The 20,887-nt window shown below is 49.8% G+C and overlaps 1 protein-coding gene across 4 annotated transcripts in view; it reads right to left on the bottom strand.

Moving 5' to 3' along the window:
- NCLN (nicalin) overlaps positions 1-20,887 on the bottom strand; it is a 307,486-nt gene that overhangs the window by 131,135 nt on the left and 155,464 nt on the right. For all 4 annotated transcript variants that reach the window (XM_069648399.1, XM_069648383.1, XM_069648373.1 and 1 more), the window contains exon 4: positions 4,681-4,775. In XM_069648399.1, coding sequence (XP_069504500.1) covers positions 4,681-4,775 — 95 coding nt within the window. The remainder of the gene's footprint in view (positions 1-4,680; positions 4,776-20,887) is intronic.

The raw sequence follows: 20,887 nt of genomic DNA, 5'->3' as shown, positions 1-20,887 counted from the left end.
GAAGCAGCATTTAAGTCCATAGGCAAAGAATTTTAAAAAAGCCATCACGGCCAAGACCAACTCTTAATACAAGGATATCCAATGCTAAATCGGGGTCCAAAGAAATCTTTTATTTTCAGAGAGTAGGAATCACTAGCACCCTCTTCGCCTTCCACTCCCAAAAATGCAGACTGGTGTAATACTATCCAGTCGGCCATGCTCGACAAGCTTAACCTACTACAAAGCAAGATTATTGCCCATTAACAGGCTTTAAGCCAACAAATCGCAGACTTCCACTGCATGACCTCCCATGAATCCCCTCCTTTTTCCTTCAAAGAAATGAACGAACAGGAAGTCATTGCCCTTCTCAAAACTATTAAGCCTTCCAACTGTAAATGGGACGTCTGTCCTGCACAGCTCAAAGATTCGGACCCCACGTTGGCCCCTTTGACAGCTTTCATCAACGTCTCTTTCTCTTCGTGACTTGTCCCAGCATGTCTTAAAGAAGTCTGGGTACGCTCGCTTTTAAAGAAACCAGCACTGGACCCCACTGTCCCTGGGAATTATAGGCCCATTACCATGGTCCCTTTCCTTCTAAAAATACTAGACAAGACAGCTTATCTTCAGGTCCAAAATTTCCTGGAGGCCAATAACCACCTTGGTCTATGCCAGTCAGGCTTCCACCCAGGTCATGGGACGGAAACTGTGCTTCTAGAAACTGAAAATCAAATTGATGACTTCAGATGCTGGCAAACACGCTCGCCTCTTACTTCTCGACCTATCTGCAGCGTATGATCTGGTTAATCATAGCACCCTCGGCCGCCTCCCATCATCCTTGGCCAACTTCTCCTCCAAGGCCACCTAATGGATTGCTACATTTCACCAGGGCAGAGTCATGAAAGTTCTCGGACCAAGCATGCACAAACCCAGATGTTATCAAATGCGGCGTCCCGCAGGGTTAATGCATTTCTCCCACCCTATACAACCTTCTCATGAAGCCCTTATTCAAGTTCTTGGATGAGCTACATATATCTTATACCAACTAGGCGGATGACGTGCTCATCGCCCTCACCGGCGACTACTACATTGACTTGGAACAACTAAATTCCATGTATTCCGAAATTCAAACCTGGATGGCAGAAAACTGGCTCTGCCTCAACAGGGAAAATACTGAACTGCTTCTTATTGGGGCCCTGGCAACCTTAAAGAAACTGGATGATACATACAACTTCACCATTGACAGCACTCCACTCCCGGTGCTGTAGGCGGTAACAGAGGTTTTCTAATATTCTAATCTCACCATGACCAGACAAGTTAATGCGATTGCTTCTGCAGTGTCATATCATGCTAAATTCATCAATGCAGCGAGACCCTTCTTGTCCAAAGAGAACTGCCTCACTATAGCAAGGGCTATAATTGGATCAAGGCTAGATTACTGAAATGCCCTCCTGGCTGGCAACTCCGTTTAAAAAAATAAATAAAAATAAATCAGAAAACTGTAGACCATACAGAATAATGCCCTCCGTGCGGCCACCGCCATATCCAAAAGGGAACAAATCTCTGCCACCAGGAAAAAAGTCCACCGGCTTCCCATCAAGGAAGACATCACCTTCAAAATTCTCGCCATCTCACAGAAATGTCTCAACACTGCACCCCTGTATGTTTCCCAGAGATTTGCTAAACCCATCTCGGACAGGCCTACTAGAATGGCCTACTCGAACAGGATCACTGTTCCCAAAATCTCCAGGTCTCGCGCTGGAGTCTCGAGCTTCCCCCTTCATTGCCACATCTCAATGGAACTCCCTACAGACTCACAAGAAGCATTTAGTCTCACACAGCTTTCAGTAAGGCCATCAAAACCTGGCTTTACGTATAAAAAGGACCCCTGCTGTGGCTGGGCTGCCTTTTCACTTCAACCTGCATACATGTACCGTTTACCTTGCTGTATATGATGTTCATTGTTCTTTCCCTTACATCTGTACCCGTCTCATGCTCATTATGTCCAGGTTCTGCTCTCTGAAACCCAGATCCTCTATAAAGCTGCAACTAAGACATTTACTTGCAACAGCACCACAATGCCTATGGGCTGCAGTGCGCTTTACAAATAAACGCCAATGTCTCATACTAAAGCTACAAAAAACAACAGGTCTCACAGATAACATACCTTAAACCTCAGACTCCAGTGCCTCTCATTGATCAAGTGACTTAGTCTTGCACTAACGCTACAAAAACTGCTCAAGAACCCAGAAATAACGTGGTAGTGACTCACACTTAAGCTACAGAGACCCACAATGCCAAAACTACTGCTTTAGCGTGCCAATGCCCCCACACCACTAAACGTACAAGACCTCCGTGTGCTAGAGCGACAAGCCTCGCTTTCAGGCCCCAAAGTGTCAGCGCTGTTCATGCTACATGTTTCCTTGGCAGTGTTGACTTTCGGTATGGTATATTTTTAGACAGGCCCTGCACAAACAAACAGTGCCCCATGGCCACACACTCACAAACACCCCTTCCCTGACCGGAATATTCTTGTAAATGGCCGTTTTCCTGCTGGTGCAACACAGACATCTGCTTTTAACCAACGGTAGGCGTTGTGATGTGCCCGCAGCGGCCTCCTCGAACGCTCCATTGGGGGAACAGATGCGAGGCTTGTTGGGGGTATTACAGTGAGGACCGGCTTCAAATTCACTGGATAGGAATGTCACTGTCGCCTTTAGCTCCACGACAAAAACTTCAAGCTAAATTGACAAGTTTTACACATGGCCGGAAAGAGAAAAAAAAACAAGATGGCTGCCGCAATGGACGAGCTAAATAAAATTCACAAGTTTCGAGATGGGCAGGAGTGGGTGGGATTAGCTATGGGCATGTAATGGGAGGGATTAGAACTGTGCATCTCTCCTCTAATTCAGTCTCTATTGGAAAAGCATTACAGACCCTCATTCAAAGCCCATATTTGAAAGTCTTTTGTTATTAACAATAGTTTCGGCATTAAAGGTAGTGCTTTTAGCACTACCTAATAGCCCAAACTAAAAATTATTAAATGTATATAGTGTACATGGAACATACCCATACATTAAACATACTCATACATTACTCGAGGTCACACCAAAGGCATGCTGTATAGAACTTGGGATACAAAATTAAAACAGGCATTCATTCTATTAGTGCATATTCAATGACCAATGTTTATGTGATAGCAACACGTGGGGAAAAGTAGCTGATATAGATGCAGGTGGGGTGTCGGTAGTTTTTTTTTTTCTTGATGGAGGTGTCAGGAGTTATCGATGTTGTTGAGAAGATGGAAATTGAAGCATTTGGAGGAGGTTTTGAAGTTCTTATTTTAACTCAAACTTGTTAACTGGGGGTGTCACGGTATTAGTTTTATGACGGTACGATAACTTTCTTGCCAAATGACGGTATATCATGGTTATCGCGGTATAGCAGGTGGAGTTAACTAATCTTAACAAATATTTTCTAAAAGGTCATAAATTGACAGATTTATCATCACAAACAAAACCAGGCATCCAGTGCCAGAATTGGGCTTTTCAACATACTTTCCACTGAAATGCCTTGCTTCCACCAAACACACGTGTGGAGAGGGGGGGTGGTCCTGTTGCAACTGGCAAAGCAAACTGAACAGCTTTTCTTAAGTGGTCATTTAGGCTTTTAGCTCCCAAACTGGCTACTGGTGAAGATGAACATGTTGCCATCTTGATAACCTGCATGCCACAGATCAATGGAGGCTGATGGTAGTATACGCTTGTGCACATACACACGCACTCTCTCTTTACGTTACAGCCTTTAGTTTACTTGCGGGCCAAAAGGTGTTCAGTAATCACGGACATGTTACCCTTTGGTATGGCAGCAGGGAATACCGACAGATCAGTGAATTTCGCAGTGCGACTTATTATATGTAAATTCAATGATAGAACCAGGGAAATCCCCCGTTGCCATATGTTTAGAGAACATTATCCATTATAAATATCTTAACCCCAAAACCGCCACCCCAAAGTAAACCCTTTTCCTTCTTGGCACTGTATCTATTCTTCCTATTGCTAACATACTGATTTTGTGTCAAGCATGTGTTGTTTATGGAATAGCATTAAAAACTGCTCTAACTGAAACTACTTGGCAGACGGCACATCCAACAGTGCAAGACCAAGACTGCGCAGCACTTGCTTACTGCAGCCTTTCCAAATCGGATTGAAAAGCACACTTAACGGTATGAACGGTATAAACAATGTGATGGTTATTATTGTTCAATTAAGTGGTTCACGGTAGTATCAACGGTATACCGTTATACCGTTACATCCCTAATGTTAACAGATGTCACCCTAGATACACAGGCCTATTGCCTAGAAGGAGAAGCAGCATGAAAACCTTATTCAGGATTTGGTGAATGAGTGAAACAGTAAAGGCTAAAAATGGAGATTGCACTGCCATAGATTTACTTTTGTTCTTTGAAGTGATCCTCTCGCATCTAAACAGCTTGATGACTTCATTAGGAGGCTTCTTGCAAATTCACATAGTGGGGAAACATACAAAAATAAAGATATAGGACGAGGATTGTGGAAAATGAGAGGTTGCGGCCCACACATGAATGTAGAAAACATTTTGCAGAGTTATCAAGCTCAAATTTTACACAAAGAGTTTGTGATCAAAACTAAGGCCAAGATGGTGTAGATTCAAGAAATAACCCACCTCCACGCTCGTCACCAGCCAGTCAGTGATGGCCTTGCTTTGCCCTCCGCTAGTAACCATCTGGAAGCCATTGGCAGTAGCAGTGTGAATGAGTACTGACAAAAGAAAAAAGGACATTTTATGAACCTAATTTCGTTTTCACCCTCCAAACGTTCCAAAGATGGTCAATTAAATTAGCACATAGCAAATCGATAACTTTTAAAAACAAAATTGGAAAATCTGTACTCATTTTATATCTTGGGAGCAGTTGGTACCAGCCTGAAAATTAAGCAAAGTCACGATTTCAAAATAAAACTTTACAACTAAATTACATGGTTTTAAAATCCCCCATTGAAAAATTAAGCTTCATGATGATCAAGAGAAACAGACCCATGAACTATATACAACCTGTGAGTATCTTTGAATCTTGAAAGTATTACAACCCATGGGGCAGGACGATATCTTAAGTTGCCCCATGACAGGTGCGAAAGAAGACACTCCTGGAAGAGTCACATTTTTAAAAGGGATTTTCCAGAACCAACTCTGGCATGGGTTGTGAGAAGTAAACTTTGGTGGACACGGTAGTTTCACACAAAGTGTAAACTCTCATTGGTAGTGCGACTGAGCAATAAGAATTGGTGTAGCGGGGGGGCGCTGTTGTGCGCCGAGCAAGATGGCCGCCTGAAGCGTGAGCTCCGCAGCAGGCAGACTTCATAATCCTGCATTTTGGCACTTTTTTCTATTGCAGCCGCGCATGGGACACACGACTTTGTAGCTGCTGCCCCAGTGATCCTGTGGACCGGGCCCCGCCGTGAATCGGAACCGGGAAGTGCTTTTCCCCCCCGACTCCGCTGTGCCCATCCCCCCGCCTGCGACGCTCCTGCGCGCCTAAAATCCAGCCCCGGCGGAGGGTGGTCGAGCCCGCCCGGGGTCTCTCTGCGTTCCTTCTCATATCGGCTGGGCATCGGTGGGGGCCAGCGTGCCTCACCCTACTCGGCGGCGGGGTCGACGGAGACCTGGGACCGTGACCCGCCGGCCGAGCTGTTTCTTCTGCTGAGACGGAGCGGCCCCGTGTCCATGGAGGGGCGCCCGGCCTGCGGTGAGGCCGCTCCGCTCTCCCTCCCAGACTGTGTGATCCACCGCGGGGCTTCCCCGCCTTCCAAGTGAGGTCTTCCCTGAACGACTCTGCAGCCGCTGCCGTGGGGCTCCGGCGGACCCGGCCCCGGTGCAGACCGGGGGCCGCGGGGAGCTTTCCTGGACTCCGCTGGACTACGCTGGGCCCGCCCCCCTCCTGTGGTGATCCTGCGAAGCCTACACCCAACCCCAGCGGGGTCTTCCCCCTGCACCTGCGGTGTGTTGGTTGGGATTGGCCTGCCTTTCCCCTCTCGGCGGCGGGCCTGACGGAGGGCCGGGACCGTGGCCCGCCGTGCTACCATCTTGGTTGGTGCTGAGTGGCCTGGCGCTGCCCCGGCGTTTCCTGATCGGACGTCTGGCCCGCTCTTTCTCCCCGGGGGGGGGAACCATCGCGAGGTCTACTCGCCTTCTCCCGGGAGGTCTTCACCGCCCGTAGGGGGGGTCGCTGGGACCTTCCCCCCCCTGTCGGCACACGCTGCGCTGCTGGAGCGGCGCGGCCTCCAGGTACGTGCGGGGGGGGGGCCCCGCGGGCTTCCCGTGCCGGGGTTGCTGCTTTCCTGCCGCGGTGGGGGGCGTCGGAGGCCCACAACAGTGACTATTTCCCCTCCCTTCTCGGTTCCCCGGCTTGGCGGTCCTGCTCTTGACCTCCCCCCCCCCCCCATTTGGGGGCTGCCTTGCCTTCGCCGACCTCGCATGACTTCCACCCTGGCTGGAATCCCTCGCTCTTAGTGACCCTACTGTTTGCTGGGGGCCTGCCTCTCCCCGCCTCATCACTTCTGAGACTGCTGCCTCTCCACCCGCAGCGATACTTTGCAGAAGGTGTGCTGACAGTACCGCTGGTCCCCACTCTCCCATCTTTGGGATCTCCCACCTTTGAGGCCCTCTGGTACTGCTTGCTACGCCTCCCTGAGCGGGCTGGAGCCCTGCGGTCTACACTTTACCTACACGGTCTCGGGGCCACGGCATCCCCGGCTTCCCTCTCTTGTTACGCACCCTACCTGCGGTATTGGCTTGCACGGCCTGGGACTCCCCGTCTCCCTCTTGGGGCGGATAGCGTTTCCCCCTTTTCCCCACTCGACCACTATCCTCGTCAATATGACCAAAGGGGGCGCGCGGAAACAGAGCTCTATCAACATGTTTGCGAAAGCGGCTGTGAGATCACCGGAGGAGTCCACTGTGCAGAGCCCTGCTGCGACATCATCCGCCGAAGCATCCGAATCTCAAAACATGATGGATTTCATTAGGGAGGGCTTCACCGCCCTACACTCAAAACTGGACGATATGAACGGCACAATATCCTCGATCAAGGCCCACATTGAGAGGACCGATAGTCGCGTGTCTGAGGTCGAGACACGGGTCAGCTCCGCGGAGGATGCACTGGGTGCCTTGCGCTCCGAGGTGGTCGCTCTCTCTGGCCGAGTCCTCGAAGTGGAGAAAAAGAACGAGGACTTGGAATCCCGCTCAAGGCGTAATAACCTTCGTATTATCGGGGTCCCAGAGAACGAGGTCCATGAGCCAATGGAGGACTTCGTTGAGCACACACTAATGTCACTTCTGGACTCACCCAAGCTCTCCCCTCACTTCGCCATTGAGCGGGCGCACCGTGCCCTTTCCGCTAAACCCAAACCCGGAGCTCCGCCTCGGCCCATCATCGCCCGGGTCCTAAACTACCGGGACCGTGATAGCCTACTCAGAGCCGCGAGGATCAAGGGTGAGCTGCTATTGGGTGGTGCGAGGATTCATCTTTACCCCGACTTCTCGACGGCCGTCCAACGTGAGCGTAAGACCTTTCAAGCGGTGAAGCGGCGGCTGCGAGATCACTCCATTAAATATGCAATGCTCTACCCCGCCAAACTGCGCATAGAACATGCTAACCAGGTGTTCTTTTTTCACGATCCCGGAGGAGGCCTCCAAGTTTATGGACGAACACTTCCCAGGTTGACTCCCTTCTCCTGTCCGCTGCTTTGTAGCTACCCCCTTGGGCCCTGCGGAGGGAGGCCGGCCGTCCCCCCGATACTGGTGCCGCATTGATCCTCCTTCCCGGATTCGGCTTGTTCAAGTTTCTCCTTTTATTGCAAATATGTGCCATTCCGCTAAGTGCAAGACACCTTGTTTAAAGTTACACACAATGTTTGTAGTTGCACCTTAAGCTCTACTGGTTCTGCTCCGTCCCGGAGCGCCACGGCCAGCCGGCCTACAGGCCCCCAGGCGCTGATGCCTCTAGTTTGGTTCTGGTTGAGGGGGTTTGGGACTGTCATTCCTCTGTTTGGGAGGGGGATGTGGGTGGGGGTGGGACATGTTGGGACATGTTGGGGGTATTAGTATTGGAAAATTGGCGCTGGCAGCGAGGGCGAGTGACTCTAACACTATCACATCTATGGCTGAGGGGGACCTGACCTTTATGAGTTGGAACGTGCGGGGATTGGGTAACTATAAAAAGATGCGTCAGCTCCAGCTGCAGGCTGAGCGCCACGGGTCCAAGATTCTCTTTTTGCAGGAGACACACGCCCGCACGGAACAATGCGTGCGATTCGCTAAAACCTGGGGCCCCCATAGATTCTTTACTGACTTCTCTACTCAAAGTCGTGGGGTCATGACCCTTATTCACAAGAGTCTCCGTTTCACCCTCATTTCCTCACACATTGACCCCCTGGGCAGGTATGTTCTGTTACACGCCACGCTTCAGGGGAAGGAGGTGGTTCTGCTAAACATTTATGGCCCCAACCTTGATGACCCGGAGTTCTACAGACAGGTTACGTCTCTTCTAGATGGCTTCCCCCTTGTTCCTATTCTTTGGGGGGGTGATTTTAACACTATTTTCGATGTAGCCCTTGATAGATCTGGGTCCAAGCCCCGTCATCTCTCCAGGGCAACCTATGCTGCATTATCATCCTTACCTCGTTTGGCCATGGTGGGCGCATGGAGGTTCTTTTACCCGGACTCCCGCATTTATTCGTTCTACTCCTCAGTCCACGACTCACACTCCCGAATTGACCGATGGGTAATCTCCAATGTCTTGGTTAAGGACGTGATACAGTTAATGATCCTACCCAGAACCTGGTCCGACCACTCTCCAGTGACCATCACCGTAAGTTGGAGCCCCGATCCTGGCCGGTCCCGGAGTTGGAGACTGAAACCCCTTGCCCTACTCGATCCAGAGTTCCGCTCCAAGCTCGGGGACTCTATTGAAGAGTTCTTTGAGTTCAATGCGGGCTCGGTGCCATCCCTGGCCACACTATGGGAATCTTTCAAGGCTTATATTAGAGGGATTGCACTTTCCGAGGAAAACGGGGTCCTCAAGTCGATCCGGAGAGATCTAGCCGAGAGTGAATCCAAGTTATCGACCCTGGAGGCAGCGTGTTCACTTCACTCTTCTCCGGGTAACCTAGCGGCCATTGGGGTGGAATTGGATACGTTTCGCTCTCTGGCTGACCGTGAACGGAGGTTTCTGGACAACCCAGGTATGGCGAGGAAATACGGGGAGGGCGAGCGCCCTGGCCGCTTCCTCGCAAGGTTGATCCGACATGAGACGGGTTCCCCACATATACTCGGGATCGAGAGACCGGACGGCTCCTTGGCTGTCTCCTCCCGGGACGTCAACACGGAATTCTTTAATTTCTACGAGTCCCTATATTCCAATTCAGACGAAGTATCAGTGGCAGAGATTGACTCCTTTCTTAACTCCCTTCCCTTGTCTGCTCTGTCTCCTGAGGCTGCGGGCTCCCTTGATTCCCCACTCACACTGGAGGAGCTCTCTGACGCTATCGACTCCCTATCCTCGGGAAGAGCCCCCGGCTCGGATGGTATCCCAGTCGAATTCTACAAGTCTTATAAGTCACTTCTGCTTCCCCACTTGTTGGCTGTTTGGGAGGAGTCGGTTGAGGCGGGTGTGTTCCCCCCTTCACTACGTGAGGCCACGATTACAGTCTTATTAAAGGCCGGCAAACCCCCCTCGCATTGTGGATCGTACCGTCCGCTTTCACTTATAAATTGTGATGCCAAAATATACGCAAAAGCCCTGGCGCTCTGGTTAGCCCCCCACCTACCATCCATCATCCATCCCGGCTTTGTCCCGGGGCGTTCTACCTCCCTGAGTCTAAGACGTATATTTAACATAATTGACAGGATTAGCCCAGAGACTCAGGCTGTGGCGGTCACGCTAGACATGCAAAAGGCCTTTGACTCGGTCTCATGGCAATTCCTCTTGCGGGTTCTTGAGAGCTGTAAATTTGGTCCCTCCTTTTTCTCTTGGGTCAAGCTACTTTATTCATCCCTCGTGGCTAGGGTCCGCACTGGTGACCACTGCTCCCCTTTCTTTGGGATCGCCAGGGGGACGAGGCAGGGGTGCCCATCTTCTCCTTTGGTCTTTGCAATTGCCATGGAGCCCTTTGCGGACATGCTCCGTCACCGTCATGCCCACAGGGGCCTCCGTGCTGCGGGGAGGGCGGACATAGTCTCCCTGTATGTGGATGACGCGTTGTTGTTCATTCGCTCACCATCCATTAACCTGCCTCCAGTGCTTGAGGATATCATCTATTTTGGCCGGGTCTCGGGCCTTAGGGTGAACTGTTCAAAATCTACCCTGTTCCCACTTACGGAATGCACTCTCCCCCCCCTGACACTCTGGGATTTACATGGGCTCAATCCACGTTCACTTACCTGGGAATAGAGGTAACGCGCCAGCTGGCGCTAACCTTCGAGGAGAACTTTCGGAGGTACCTCACACTTCTATCCATTAAATTATTAGCCTGGGACAAGCTCCCCATTTCCCTTGCAGGCAGAATGGGATTATTGAAAATGGTGGTGTTACCTCAGCTGCTTTACAAATTTGCTAACATACCCTTGTGGCCAGGCGCGGACTTCTTTCGCGACTTGACTCGTACTGTTAACTCTTTCCTTTGCCACTCAGGAGCGGTCCGGCTTAAGTATGAGACTTTGTCCACTCCCATGGCCAATGGGGGCTTTGGTGCTCCTGATTTTCTTAAATACTGGCTGGTATCCCAGATCCAACATAGCTCCCATTGGTTCAACACAACTGACCCCCCCCCCCTCATGTCCGGCTCGAGAAACTCGCGGTCTGTGACCGCGAAATTCGCTCTCTGGTTATACAACCCGCTCCTCTGGTATTGAACTCACAGAGCCCGGTCGCTAGCACATCCCTTGCATTAGCCAAGACATGGAAGCTGCTGGGAGTTGCCCACGCCTTCCACGGCAACCTTCCTCTCTGGAACTTCCTCCCGGGGGTTCCCCAAGTTCCACCACTTACTGCTCGTCGCTGGGCCGAGGCAGGCTATGAGTTGCTGCGGGACGTGTTTGACCAGGGTATATTCATTGAGTGGCTTGACCTCCCCCTGCCCTTGAGGAGTGACCGGAGTGTCTGGCTTCAATACGCGTCTCTCCGTAAGACCCTCAAGCGAAAGTATCAGATGTTCCCTGCGTTACCACCAGACGACCCGGCCATTGAGGAACTGACCTCCCCCTCACCCATGAGAGGTAAAATCTCCAGGTTATACTCTATGCTGCAGTCCAGATCCTTCCCAGTATTCGCTAAACTTAGACGGTCCTGGGAGGTAGACTTGGATGTAGAAATGTCAGATGATCGCTGGGCACGTTTATGTGAACGCACTCACCGGGTGTCCCTTAATTCCCGATTCAAACTCATTCAGTTTAAAGTGCTGCATAGGTTCCACTACACCCCGGTCAGATTGCATCGTATGTCCAGTGAATACTCATCTAGTTGCCCTCGATGCAGTCATGATGATGCGGACTACATCCACATGATTTGGTCCTGCCCCCGCCTCTCACGGTTCTGGGGAGCGGTTTGCTCGACGGTATCCGCTATTCTCGATCACCCTATCGACCCTTCCCCAGCATTGTGCCTCTTCCACGACTTCCCGGGTCTCTCTCGAAACTCCAAAAAAATGGCCGGCCTCTGCATGCTCTTAGCGGTTCGATCTATCCTGCTTTGTTGGCTTCGCCCCTTTCCTCCCACACATGCCCAATGGTTGGGTGCGGTCACGTGGGCCTCTGACTCCGAGGAAACTTGGTCACACATGCAACCCACCCACTCCAGGCCTAGGGACATCTGGCTTAGGTTCCGCTCCTACATGTCCGACCTCAACGCGACTCCGGTTGCTTCCCCACCGCCCACTCTTTCTCATTAGTCCGAGGGCTCCCTCCACATAATTGTGTTCGGCCACCTCCCCTTCACATGTTGATTGTACTTATGTTTCTTAATCATCTTGTATGCAATCTCTGTATGCCTGTACCATGCATAACGTTGACAGACTATTTGCTGGGCGCTGTTCGCCTGCTGTTTTGCTGCCATGCTGCCTAATAAAAAAGAATTAAAAAAAAAAAAAAAAGAATTGGTGTAGCGTACAATTAGCAACAAGAGAGACTGCTAAGTACAGAGGTCCACCGAGGTAGGTACCACATCTTTTAACAGACTGCATCACTCTAAATGCAAGTACAAATATACACATTTTGAAAAGAGTTTCTGCAAATGCTCCACCCAGACTGCTCAAGTGAATTACAACAAAATTACAGCAAGAATGGCCTGCAAAGACTGGGAAAAGCAATGCAGTTTGTCATTCTTGATAATACGTTGCTAATGCACGAGCGATATAAAACGTTGGAAGGGCTGGTCAGGCTCCAAAAGTGTTCCATGTAAATAGACTGAAGGCTTTCATCCCAAGAGTTGAAATTGCTACACTGCTGTTGGCTTCGAATGTTGAGGAAGAGGAGTCAGAACCTCTCCCTGACCGGTTCCAAAGCAGTCCTTCAGACAGCGACATTGAGGGTGTCCAAGTGGCCCCTCACCTGACTTCTGATCAACAGGCTGAGGTGAAAACTCTGCTTAGGCAGTTTTCCCCCTCGTTTTCACAGTCCCCCGCTTCGACACCTTGGTGCAAACATAACATTGACACAGGAGACAGTACCTACCAAAAGTAGGTGATACAGAATGTCAGACAAAGTAAGGTCTTACATTAAGACAGAGGTCAACAAAATGTTGGATCTTGGGGTGATTGAACACTCCAGTAGTCCTTGGTCCAGCCCAGTGGCTCTGGTTCCAAAAGGCAGGTACTTCTGAATTGAGGTTCTGTGTGGACTACAGGGCTCTGAATGCTGTCACCAAGACAGATGCACACCCCTTGCCTAGAACAGATGAGCTGGTGGATACTTTGGGTGCCTCCAAGTACCTCAGCACGTTTGACCTCACTGCAGGCTACTGGCAAATAGCCCTTGCAGAGCATGCCAAGGAGAAGACACCAGAGGGTCTTTACCAGTTCAGGGTTATGCCTTTTGGGTTGAAGAATGCCCCTGCCACTTTCCAGAGGCTTGTGAATCATGTGTTGAATGGTTTGGATGAATTCTGTCTTGCATATCTGGATGATATAGCAGTTTTCAGTGCCACCTGGTAAGACCATGTGACACCTTAGGATTGTGTTACAGGCTCTTCAGAAGGCCCACTTGACCATAAAGGCCAGCAACTGCCAGATTGGACAAGGGTCAGTGGTCTACCTTGGACATAAAGTAGGTCGGAGGAGGATACAGCCTCTACCCAGTAAAGTACAAGCAGTACAAGACTGGCCTACCCTCACTACACAGACCCAAGTGAGAGCCTTTCTGGGACTCACTGGGTATTACAGAAGTTTCATGGCAGACTAAGGTACCATAGCTGCCCCTCTGACTACTCTCACCACTCCAAAGAAACCCAAGAAGGTAACTTGGTTTTAAGAAGGTGAGAAGGCCTTCCATGGCTTAAAAGATTCATTGTGCCAGGCCCCTGTTCTCAGGGCCCCCGATTACCAAAGACCTTTTATTGTGCAGACAGATGCCTGACACTGGGATAGGCGCTGTACTATCACAAGTAGATGAGATGGGTAAGGAACTTCATTAGTCGCCAGCTTAAGGACAGAGCGCTCAGATGGTCCACAGTAGAGAAGAACAAGTTACTTCTTACCTGGTAACGTTCTTTTGATTGGATGGTCCTCCAACGAATTCCTCATCTTAGATGTATCCCATCCAGCTTTGCTGCTCTTCAGAAATCTTTTCGGCAGAGGGCGCCGTGCGTCGATGTTGAGTCGATAGTCCCGAGGGCCTCCGGCGAGGGTGACGTCATCGGGTGTATAAGTAGCACGCGCGGCGCCCATTGGCCTTAGTTCTGTTTTTCCCCTCTTTTGTATCTGATCTTGTACTGTGTAGATTGTGCCGGCAGACAGGTATCAGCCTTGCGAGATTTGAGATGGCAATAACCCGGAAAAAATCTACAGAGGGGTAGGTTGGGAGGGCGATGAGGAATACGTTGGAGGAACATCCAATCGAAAGAACGTTACCAGGTAAGAAGTAACTTGTTCTTCGAGTGGATTGTGTCCTCCAACGTATTCCTCATCTTAGATAGGCTCCCAAAGCAGTATTTTGCATAGTTCCTCTGGAGGAGGGGTCAGTTTTTTTTAAATTTTTTTAAACTGCCCTTAGATGGCAGAGTAAAGCACTGCTTTTCCAAGTTAGCTCCCTAGACTGGGAAGCATCCAGGCTATAGAATTTTGAGAAGGTGTGAAGCGAAGACCAAGTTGCTGCTTCGCAAATGGACCTTATAGGTACACCTCTTTGAAGGGCTGTGGAAGAGGCGATGCCTCTGGTGGAATGAGCTCTTAACCCTTCAGGTGGGTCTTTGTGTGCTAGCCTGTAGCATTCTGAAATGCAAAGCACGATCCAGCGCGAAATTGTTTGTTTTGTTACTGATTGACCCAGCTTTCTTCCAGTGTAGCCTATAAACAACTGGTTGTCCACTCTAAGTCTAGAAAGCCTAGAGATGTAAAAGCTTAAAGCTCTTTTTGGGTCCAGCCTGTGTAGTCTTTCTTCCTCCTTAGAAGGATGAGGTGGAAGATAGAATGAGGGTAAAACAATTTTCTGATTTAAATGAAAATCAGATATTACCTTTGGCAAAAATTATGGTTTAACCCTCAACACAACCCTGTCCTTAGGGAACACAGTATAGGGTGGCCCAGAAGATAGTGCCTGCAATTCGCTCACTCTTCTTGCTGATGTTAGAGCAAGTAAAAATGCTGTTTTCCATGTTAATAATCTTAATGGACACGTGTGCATAGGCTCAAAAGGGGCACACATTAAGAATTTTAATACCAAATTTAGATCTCAAATCAGTACTTGAAATGGGTGAGGAGGAAACACATTAGTGAGACCTTTTATGAATTGTGTTAAAGGAATTTTGAAGTAGGAGCATTCTTCCGATGAGCGCTTGAAGATGGAAAGCGCCGCAAGGTAACCTTTTCCGATATTCAGATCTCTATGTGCTAGGGTCAGAAGGAAAGATAGTACTTCCGGAATAGAACATAGAAAAGGATCGACATTATTTTCCCTGCACCAGTTGCAAAACTTTTTCCAACGGCAACGGTACAGAGACTTTGTTGCTGGCCTTCTTGCAGAAAGCAACACCTCCATAACATCTGGAAGGTTCCAATCCCTATATCTCAACCTTTCAGATACCAAGCATGAATGTTAAGTGTTCTGACCTCTGGGTGGAGAACCTGCCCTTCCATTTGAGAGAGAAGGTTCTCTCTCTGAGGAAGAAGTACTGGAGGACAGATGGACATGTGTAGAAGGTCCGGATACCACGTACTCCTGGCCCAATCCAGGGCAATTAGGATCATGCAGTTCCCAAAGTGTCTCAGCCTCCTGATGACTTGAGGAATCGCGGGAATCGGAGGGAACGCGTGCAATAGTGGGAAATTCCACTCCACCACGAACGCATCCCCCAGGGCTCCTCTTGAGCAATACCTCTCACATTTTCGGTTGGTACTGGTTGCGAATAGGTCTACCTGAGGGGTTCCCCAAAGGGCGAAGATCTCTTGAATGACTTCCTGAGCCAATTCCCATTCGTGGGACACCGTGCTCTGCCTGCTAAGAGCATCTGCCATCATATTCTCTTCCCCGGCTAGATGAATTGCCGTTAAAGAGATTCCCTCTTGAACCGCCCAATACCAGAGCTGCATTGCCTCTCTGCACAGGGGTAGTGACCCCACACCACCTCTTGTTTAGGTAGTGCATGGCCACTGTGTTGTCCGTCATTATTAGGACATTCTTTCCCCTGACGGATGGCAGGAAGGCCTTCAGCGCTAGTCTGATTGCCCTCAGCTCTAAAAGGTTGATATGTAGTTTGGACTCCGATGGAGACCAGCGACCATTTATTGTCAAATCGTTGGCATGTGCTCCCCACCCCAGGAGTGAGGCGTCCATTACTACTTTGACCTCCGACGATGATTGCCAAAAGGGTTCTCCCTTTAAGATGTTCTCTGCACAGGTCCACCATAGGTCTCGTCTGACCTTGTTCAGAATCTGAAGATCCGTTATTTGACCCGAGAACTGGGACCACTGAGTCTTTAGGGCCCATTGAAGGGATCTCATCCTCAAGCGTGCCTCTGGCACCAGAAAAAGGTAGGATGCCATGAGGCCGAGCAACCGTAGAAAGTCGTAAGCCTGGAGATTTTGGGCATTTTGGAATTTTGAAACCATCTGAAGAATGTCAAGCCCTCGTCTTAGGAGGCGAGCTCTTTCCCAAGGATGTGCCTAATACAGCTCTTATGTATTGAAGCTGTTGGGAAGGTGTCATTTGAGACTTTCAGTTGAGGGAGAAGCCCACTTTGTGGAGGAAGTGGCAGGTGAATTTCAGATGATCCAAAGCTTGCTCGGTAGAGCGCACTCTGATCAGCCAGTCGTCCAGGTAGGGGTAGACATGAATTCCCCCCCCCCCCTTCTGAGGTGCGCTGCCACCACTACCATTAACTTGGTGAAGACCATCGGGGGGAGGTCAACCCGAATGGCAGGACTCGAAACTGATGGTGTGCGTCGCCAACAACGAACCTCAGGTATTTTCTGTGCTTGAGATGAATCGGCACATGAAAATAAGCATCCTGGAGGTCCAATGACACCAACCAGTCCTGGAGTTGAAGAGCCTGAAGGATCTGAGAAAGAGTAACCATCTTGAACTTGTCCTTCCTGAGGAACTTCAAGCTTCTTAAGTCCAAGATGGGTCTCAGTCCTCTGTCCTTTTTGGGGCTCAAAAAATATGGGGAATGTCATCCCTTGTTACTCTCCGCTGCCGGTACTGGTTCTATGGCACCTTTCTTCAGCGGGGTTAGAACTTCCTGCTGTAAGAGCGGATCTAGAAACTTCAACAGGTGTCTCCCTGGTGGATTGCTTTGAGGTTGCTTTAGAAAAGGAAGGCAATAGCCTTGGGCTATTTCTAGAGCCCAAACATCTGAAGTAATGGCTCGCCATTCTTGCAGATGCTGCAACAGCCTGCTTCCTACAGGTGTTTTGTGGTGCAAGTCCTCAAAGTGGTTTTGTGGCGGATGTTGCAGCCGCTGATGGCAAAGAGGCTGCAGCTGGAGCTGGGTTAGCATGTTTTCCTCGTCCACCACGAGTGGCTTTTCTTTGGCCCCTTTGACTGGCCATTCCTCTAGTCTTCCCGCATGAGGTATAATAACGATAGGATAGTCCCCTCCATGATTGTCCTTGCGCACGAAAAGGCTGAGGTTGCCTAATAGCAGCTCCTAAAGATTTGGCCGCTGCTTTTGAGGTCTGCAACCTCTCAAGGCTCTCGTCGGCCTTGTTGCCAAAAAGGTGAGACCCGTCAAAAGGCATGTTCAGGAGGCGGTTCTGTACGTCCAGTGCAAAACCCGACTTCCGTAACCACACAACCTGCGCATTCCCATGCTAGTGCCCATGGACCTGCTTACACTATCCGCAGTGTCCAATCCAGATTGAAGGGATTCCTGCATGGCCTCCTTTCCATCTCTAACGATGGCTAGGAAACCTTCCCTTTCTTCCCCTTCTGGTATGTGCTCCGCCGCCCTTGCGATGCACTCCCACAGAGTGTACGAAAATTTTGCCAAGGCACATGTGGAGTTGGCAGATTTTAATGCCATGCCCCCGGCTGAAAATACCTTCCGTGCCCAACCATCCACATGCTTATTGTCCCTGTCTGGAGGGATAGACCGGTACGCAAGTTTGTTGGAAGCTCTGGCTGCCTGTATGACCAAACTCTCGGGAGTTGGATGTTTTGACAGATACCGGGGTCGCTACTGGCTGGGCGGTATTTTGATGTTAGGGATTTATTCACCGGAGGAACGGTCCCAATTCTTGGCCACCCTGTTTTGTAAGGCTACATGAAAAGGTAAAACTGGGTCTTCAGTGGGACCATGATCCAATAGGTCTGTCAAATGGTCCTGGACAAATTGGGCTGTTGGTTTTGCCCATCCCAAGTAGTCTACCACCTTTGTCATTAATTGAAGATAGATGGACTGGCATGCTCTCCTGGATCTGGTCTACCAAAATCATTCTCAGGAGAGGTATCAATGCCACTTGCATTATGTAAGGACTCCACCAAATCCTTCATCCTGCTTTCTTCCGATATTAAGCATTCTGGGACATTTTGGGTGCCATATTCCAACCCAAAAGGTACATCTTCCTCTTCGGATCTCTCCTGATCCTCAAAAATTGAGGTCAAGGATTTGGAAAACTCCTTCCTAGGGAGAGGCTTAAAAACCTTCTCTGGGAGAGGAGGAGGAGGAGGCGGCGGTGTAATACTAGATTTTGAAGAAGGTATATGTCTTGCAGTTTTCTCCTTCTCCTTTTCTAGCTGACCTGGCTTGGTTGGAGCCTTTGGCGCCGAAGGTTTCAGCGTCTACGTCGATAAAGGCGTTGACGGCGTCTGACATCGTGGTCGTCGACAGGGTCTGCTTCGAGGGCATCGAGGCGGCCTTCGACAGTTTCCCCTTCGAGGTGTGGAAGGTCTCGGACGGCGTCGGTGACCTCGAGCGGTCGACTCGACCGTTTTTCGCTCAGCGTCCTAGAAGGTTCTCTATCCTTCCTTTTACGATCACCCGGGCTCGATGGCGCACGAGTGTCGGAGCGATGACGCTCCCGGCCGGTTTCCGAAGAAGGCGCGGACCGAGGCTTCGCTTTCTCAAACACCTCCATCATTTTGACCCTAGATGCTTCCCACTCTTTGGAAGACAAATGTTTTGTGGGGCATTTCATTTTCGGAGACTCGTCCGACGACGAGGTGGAAGGAGATCTATGGCGTCGTTTCTTTGACTTTTTTGACGAAGAGCAATGAGAATCGCTTCGAGATCTGGATCTATGCCTTTCGCATCGAGATTTTTCCCCATGGGTCTCGACTCAACGCTAGAGGCTTTCCGATCCTTCCGACCTACCTGTAGCTTTCCTCTTTCTCGCAAGGCCTTTCCCGTCATCGCCTGACACTTCGAACAGACCTCCATGTCGTGGCCTTCCCCGAGACACCACAAACACTCGGGTCCGTGATCGACATTTTTGAGCCGCATGACTTGCAATTCTTAAAACCCGAACTTGGGGTCGTGGTCTGCATCGATGACGGACATCATTTTCCTGACAGAACTCGAGGCGCGCCTAATGTCCGAATCAACGTACTGCGGAAAAATGGAACTGAGGTCAACGGGCGCCGCGCGTGCTACTTATACACCCGATGACGTCACCCTTGACGGAGGCCCTCGAAGGACTATCAACTCGACGACATCGGCGCACGGTGCCCTCTGCCGAGAAAATTTCCGAAGACCAGCAAAGCTTGATGGAATACATCTAAGATGAGGAATACGTTGGAGGACACAATCCACTTGAAAGAATGTTTCTCTGTTGTGTGGGCCCTAAGGAACCTGAGGCCCTACTTCTATGTGAGCCACAATTTGCAAACTGACCACAAGCCCTTAAAGTGGCTAGTGAACATGAAGGGAGAGAATCCAAAGTTGCTTAGGTGGTCCATAAATCTGCAAGGATTTGACTTCACCATTGAGCATAGGCCAGGTGTCTAACATAGCAATGCTGATGGGTTGTCCAGAATGTTTACCGACCTGAAAAAGAAACTCACTCAGGGGTAGATTAGTTCCCCCTGTCCTAAGTCTTTCTATGGCTTGTATCCATTTAAAGTCACGTTTTGCAAAGGCCACAATCTGGTAAGTGGTGCAAAGTATTACATGTTGCTTTTCTCCAAAGTAAAAGGGCGTTGAACTGAGCGGTGCAGCCACACTAGCTCTACCCTTTGTACGTACCATGATGCTGCATGCGTGGATGTTTACAGATCATCTCTTTTCTGAAAGACACCCACGTGTGGTAGCAGAAAGAACCGTAAGTGTTTTGCTGTTCCCTCTGAGGAGGATGGGTGGGCACAGGAGACTAAACAGATACAAGCCACAGACAGAACTGGTATGCAATATCTGCATCCTGAGGCTTGTTCATCTGCGTAGACTTCAATGCTTTGCATGGACTACTGATGAAGGTTGTGGGCAAGCTGAAGGAACAATGGCAAATAGGTTTTAAGTAGCCTGACCCACCTGGGAATCAGTAACTGTGTCTATATAGTAGCGTTCGTTAAAGGAGCAGACCACTCCAAGTAACTGCCTTGGATATGGTGAACCGAGGAACATTTGCTATGAAAGCTCTTGTGGAGTGAGCTTTTGGAGTGAAGGGTAAGGGTTTGTGCACCAATTTGTGATATTCCTGTATGACGCACAATACATTGTGCAATCATTACCTTGGTTACCGGGTTATATTCTAGCCCTGTGGCAAAAGAAATAAAAACGGACTGCTCTTGTGCAAGGGCTTCGTTCTGTTATGTCAAAAGTGACAGCTCTATGGAACTATGAATGCAAAGCCCTTTCCCCTGGTACAAGTGGATTTGGGAAGGGGATAGGCTATATGATATGGCATCTATAGTGCGCATGTACACAAGTGTTTCTAGGCATGACAAGATAAGGAGGGGAAACAAAGGGAGGGGGAAACAACGATCTTACTAGGCCTTGTGTCATTTAGATCGCTCAAGTGCGGGGGAGGGGATGGAAAGGGAGAAGTGCAGATACTCAAATGCAGCCAGCATATTGCTCATAAGTGCAAAGAGAGAGGACTGTAGGGTGGCAGGTACAGAACCTCAAGTACTGGGGAGCCTGGAGGCAGTGCGAGGGCAGCTGGACATGCAGGAGCCTGGGCTCGAGTTCAGAATGTATACAGGTGGCCAGTGCACGGAGCAGTCAGGTAC

Source organism: Ambystoma mexicanum, chromosome 1p (genome assembly GCF_040938575.1).
Source record: "Ambystoma mexicanum isolate Mex_15411 chromosome 1p, UKY_AmexF1_1, whole genome shotgun sequence".
NCBI classification, from domain to species: Eukaryota; Metazoa; Chordata; class Amphibia; order Caudata; family Ambystomatidae; genus Ambystoma; species Ambystoma mexicanum.
This window is presented reverse-complemented; position numbering and strand designations above follow the sequence as displayed.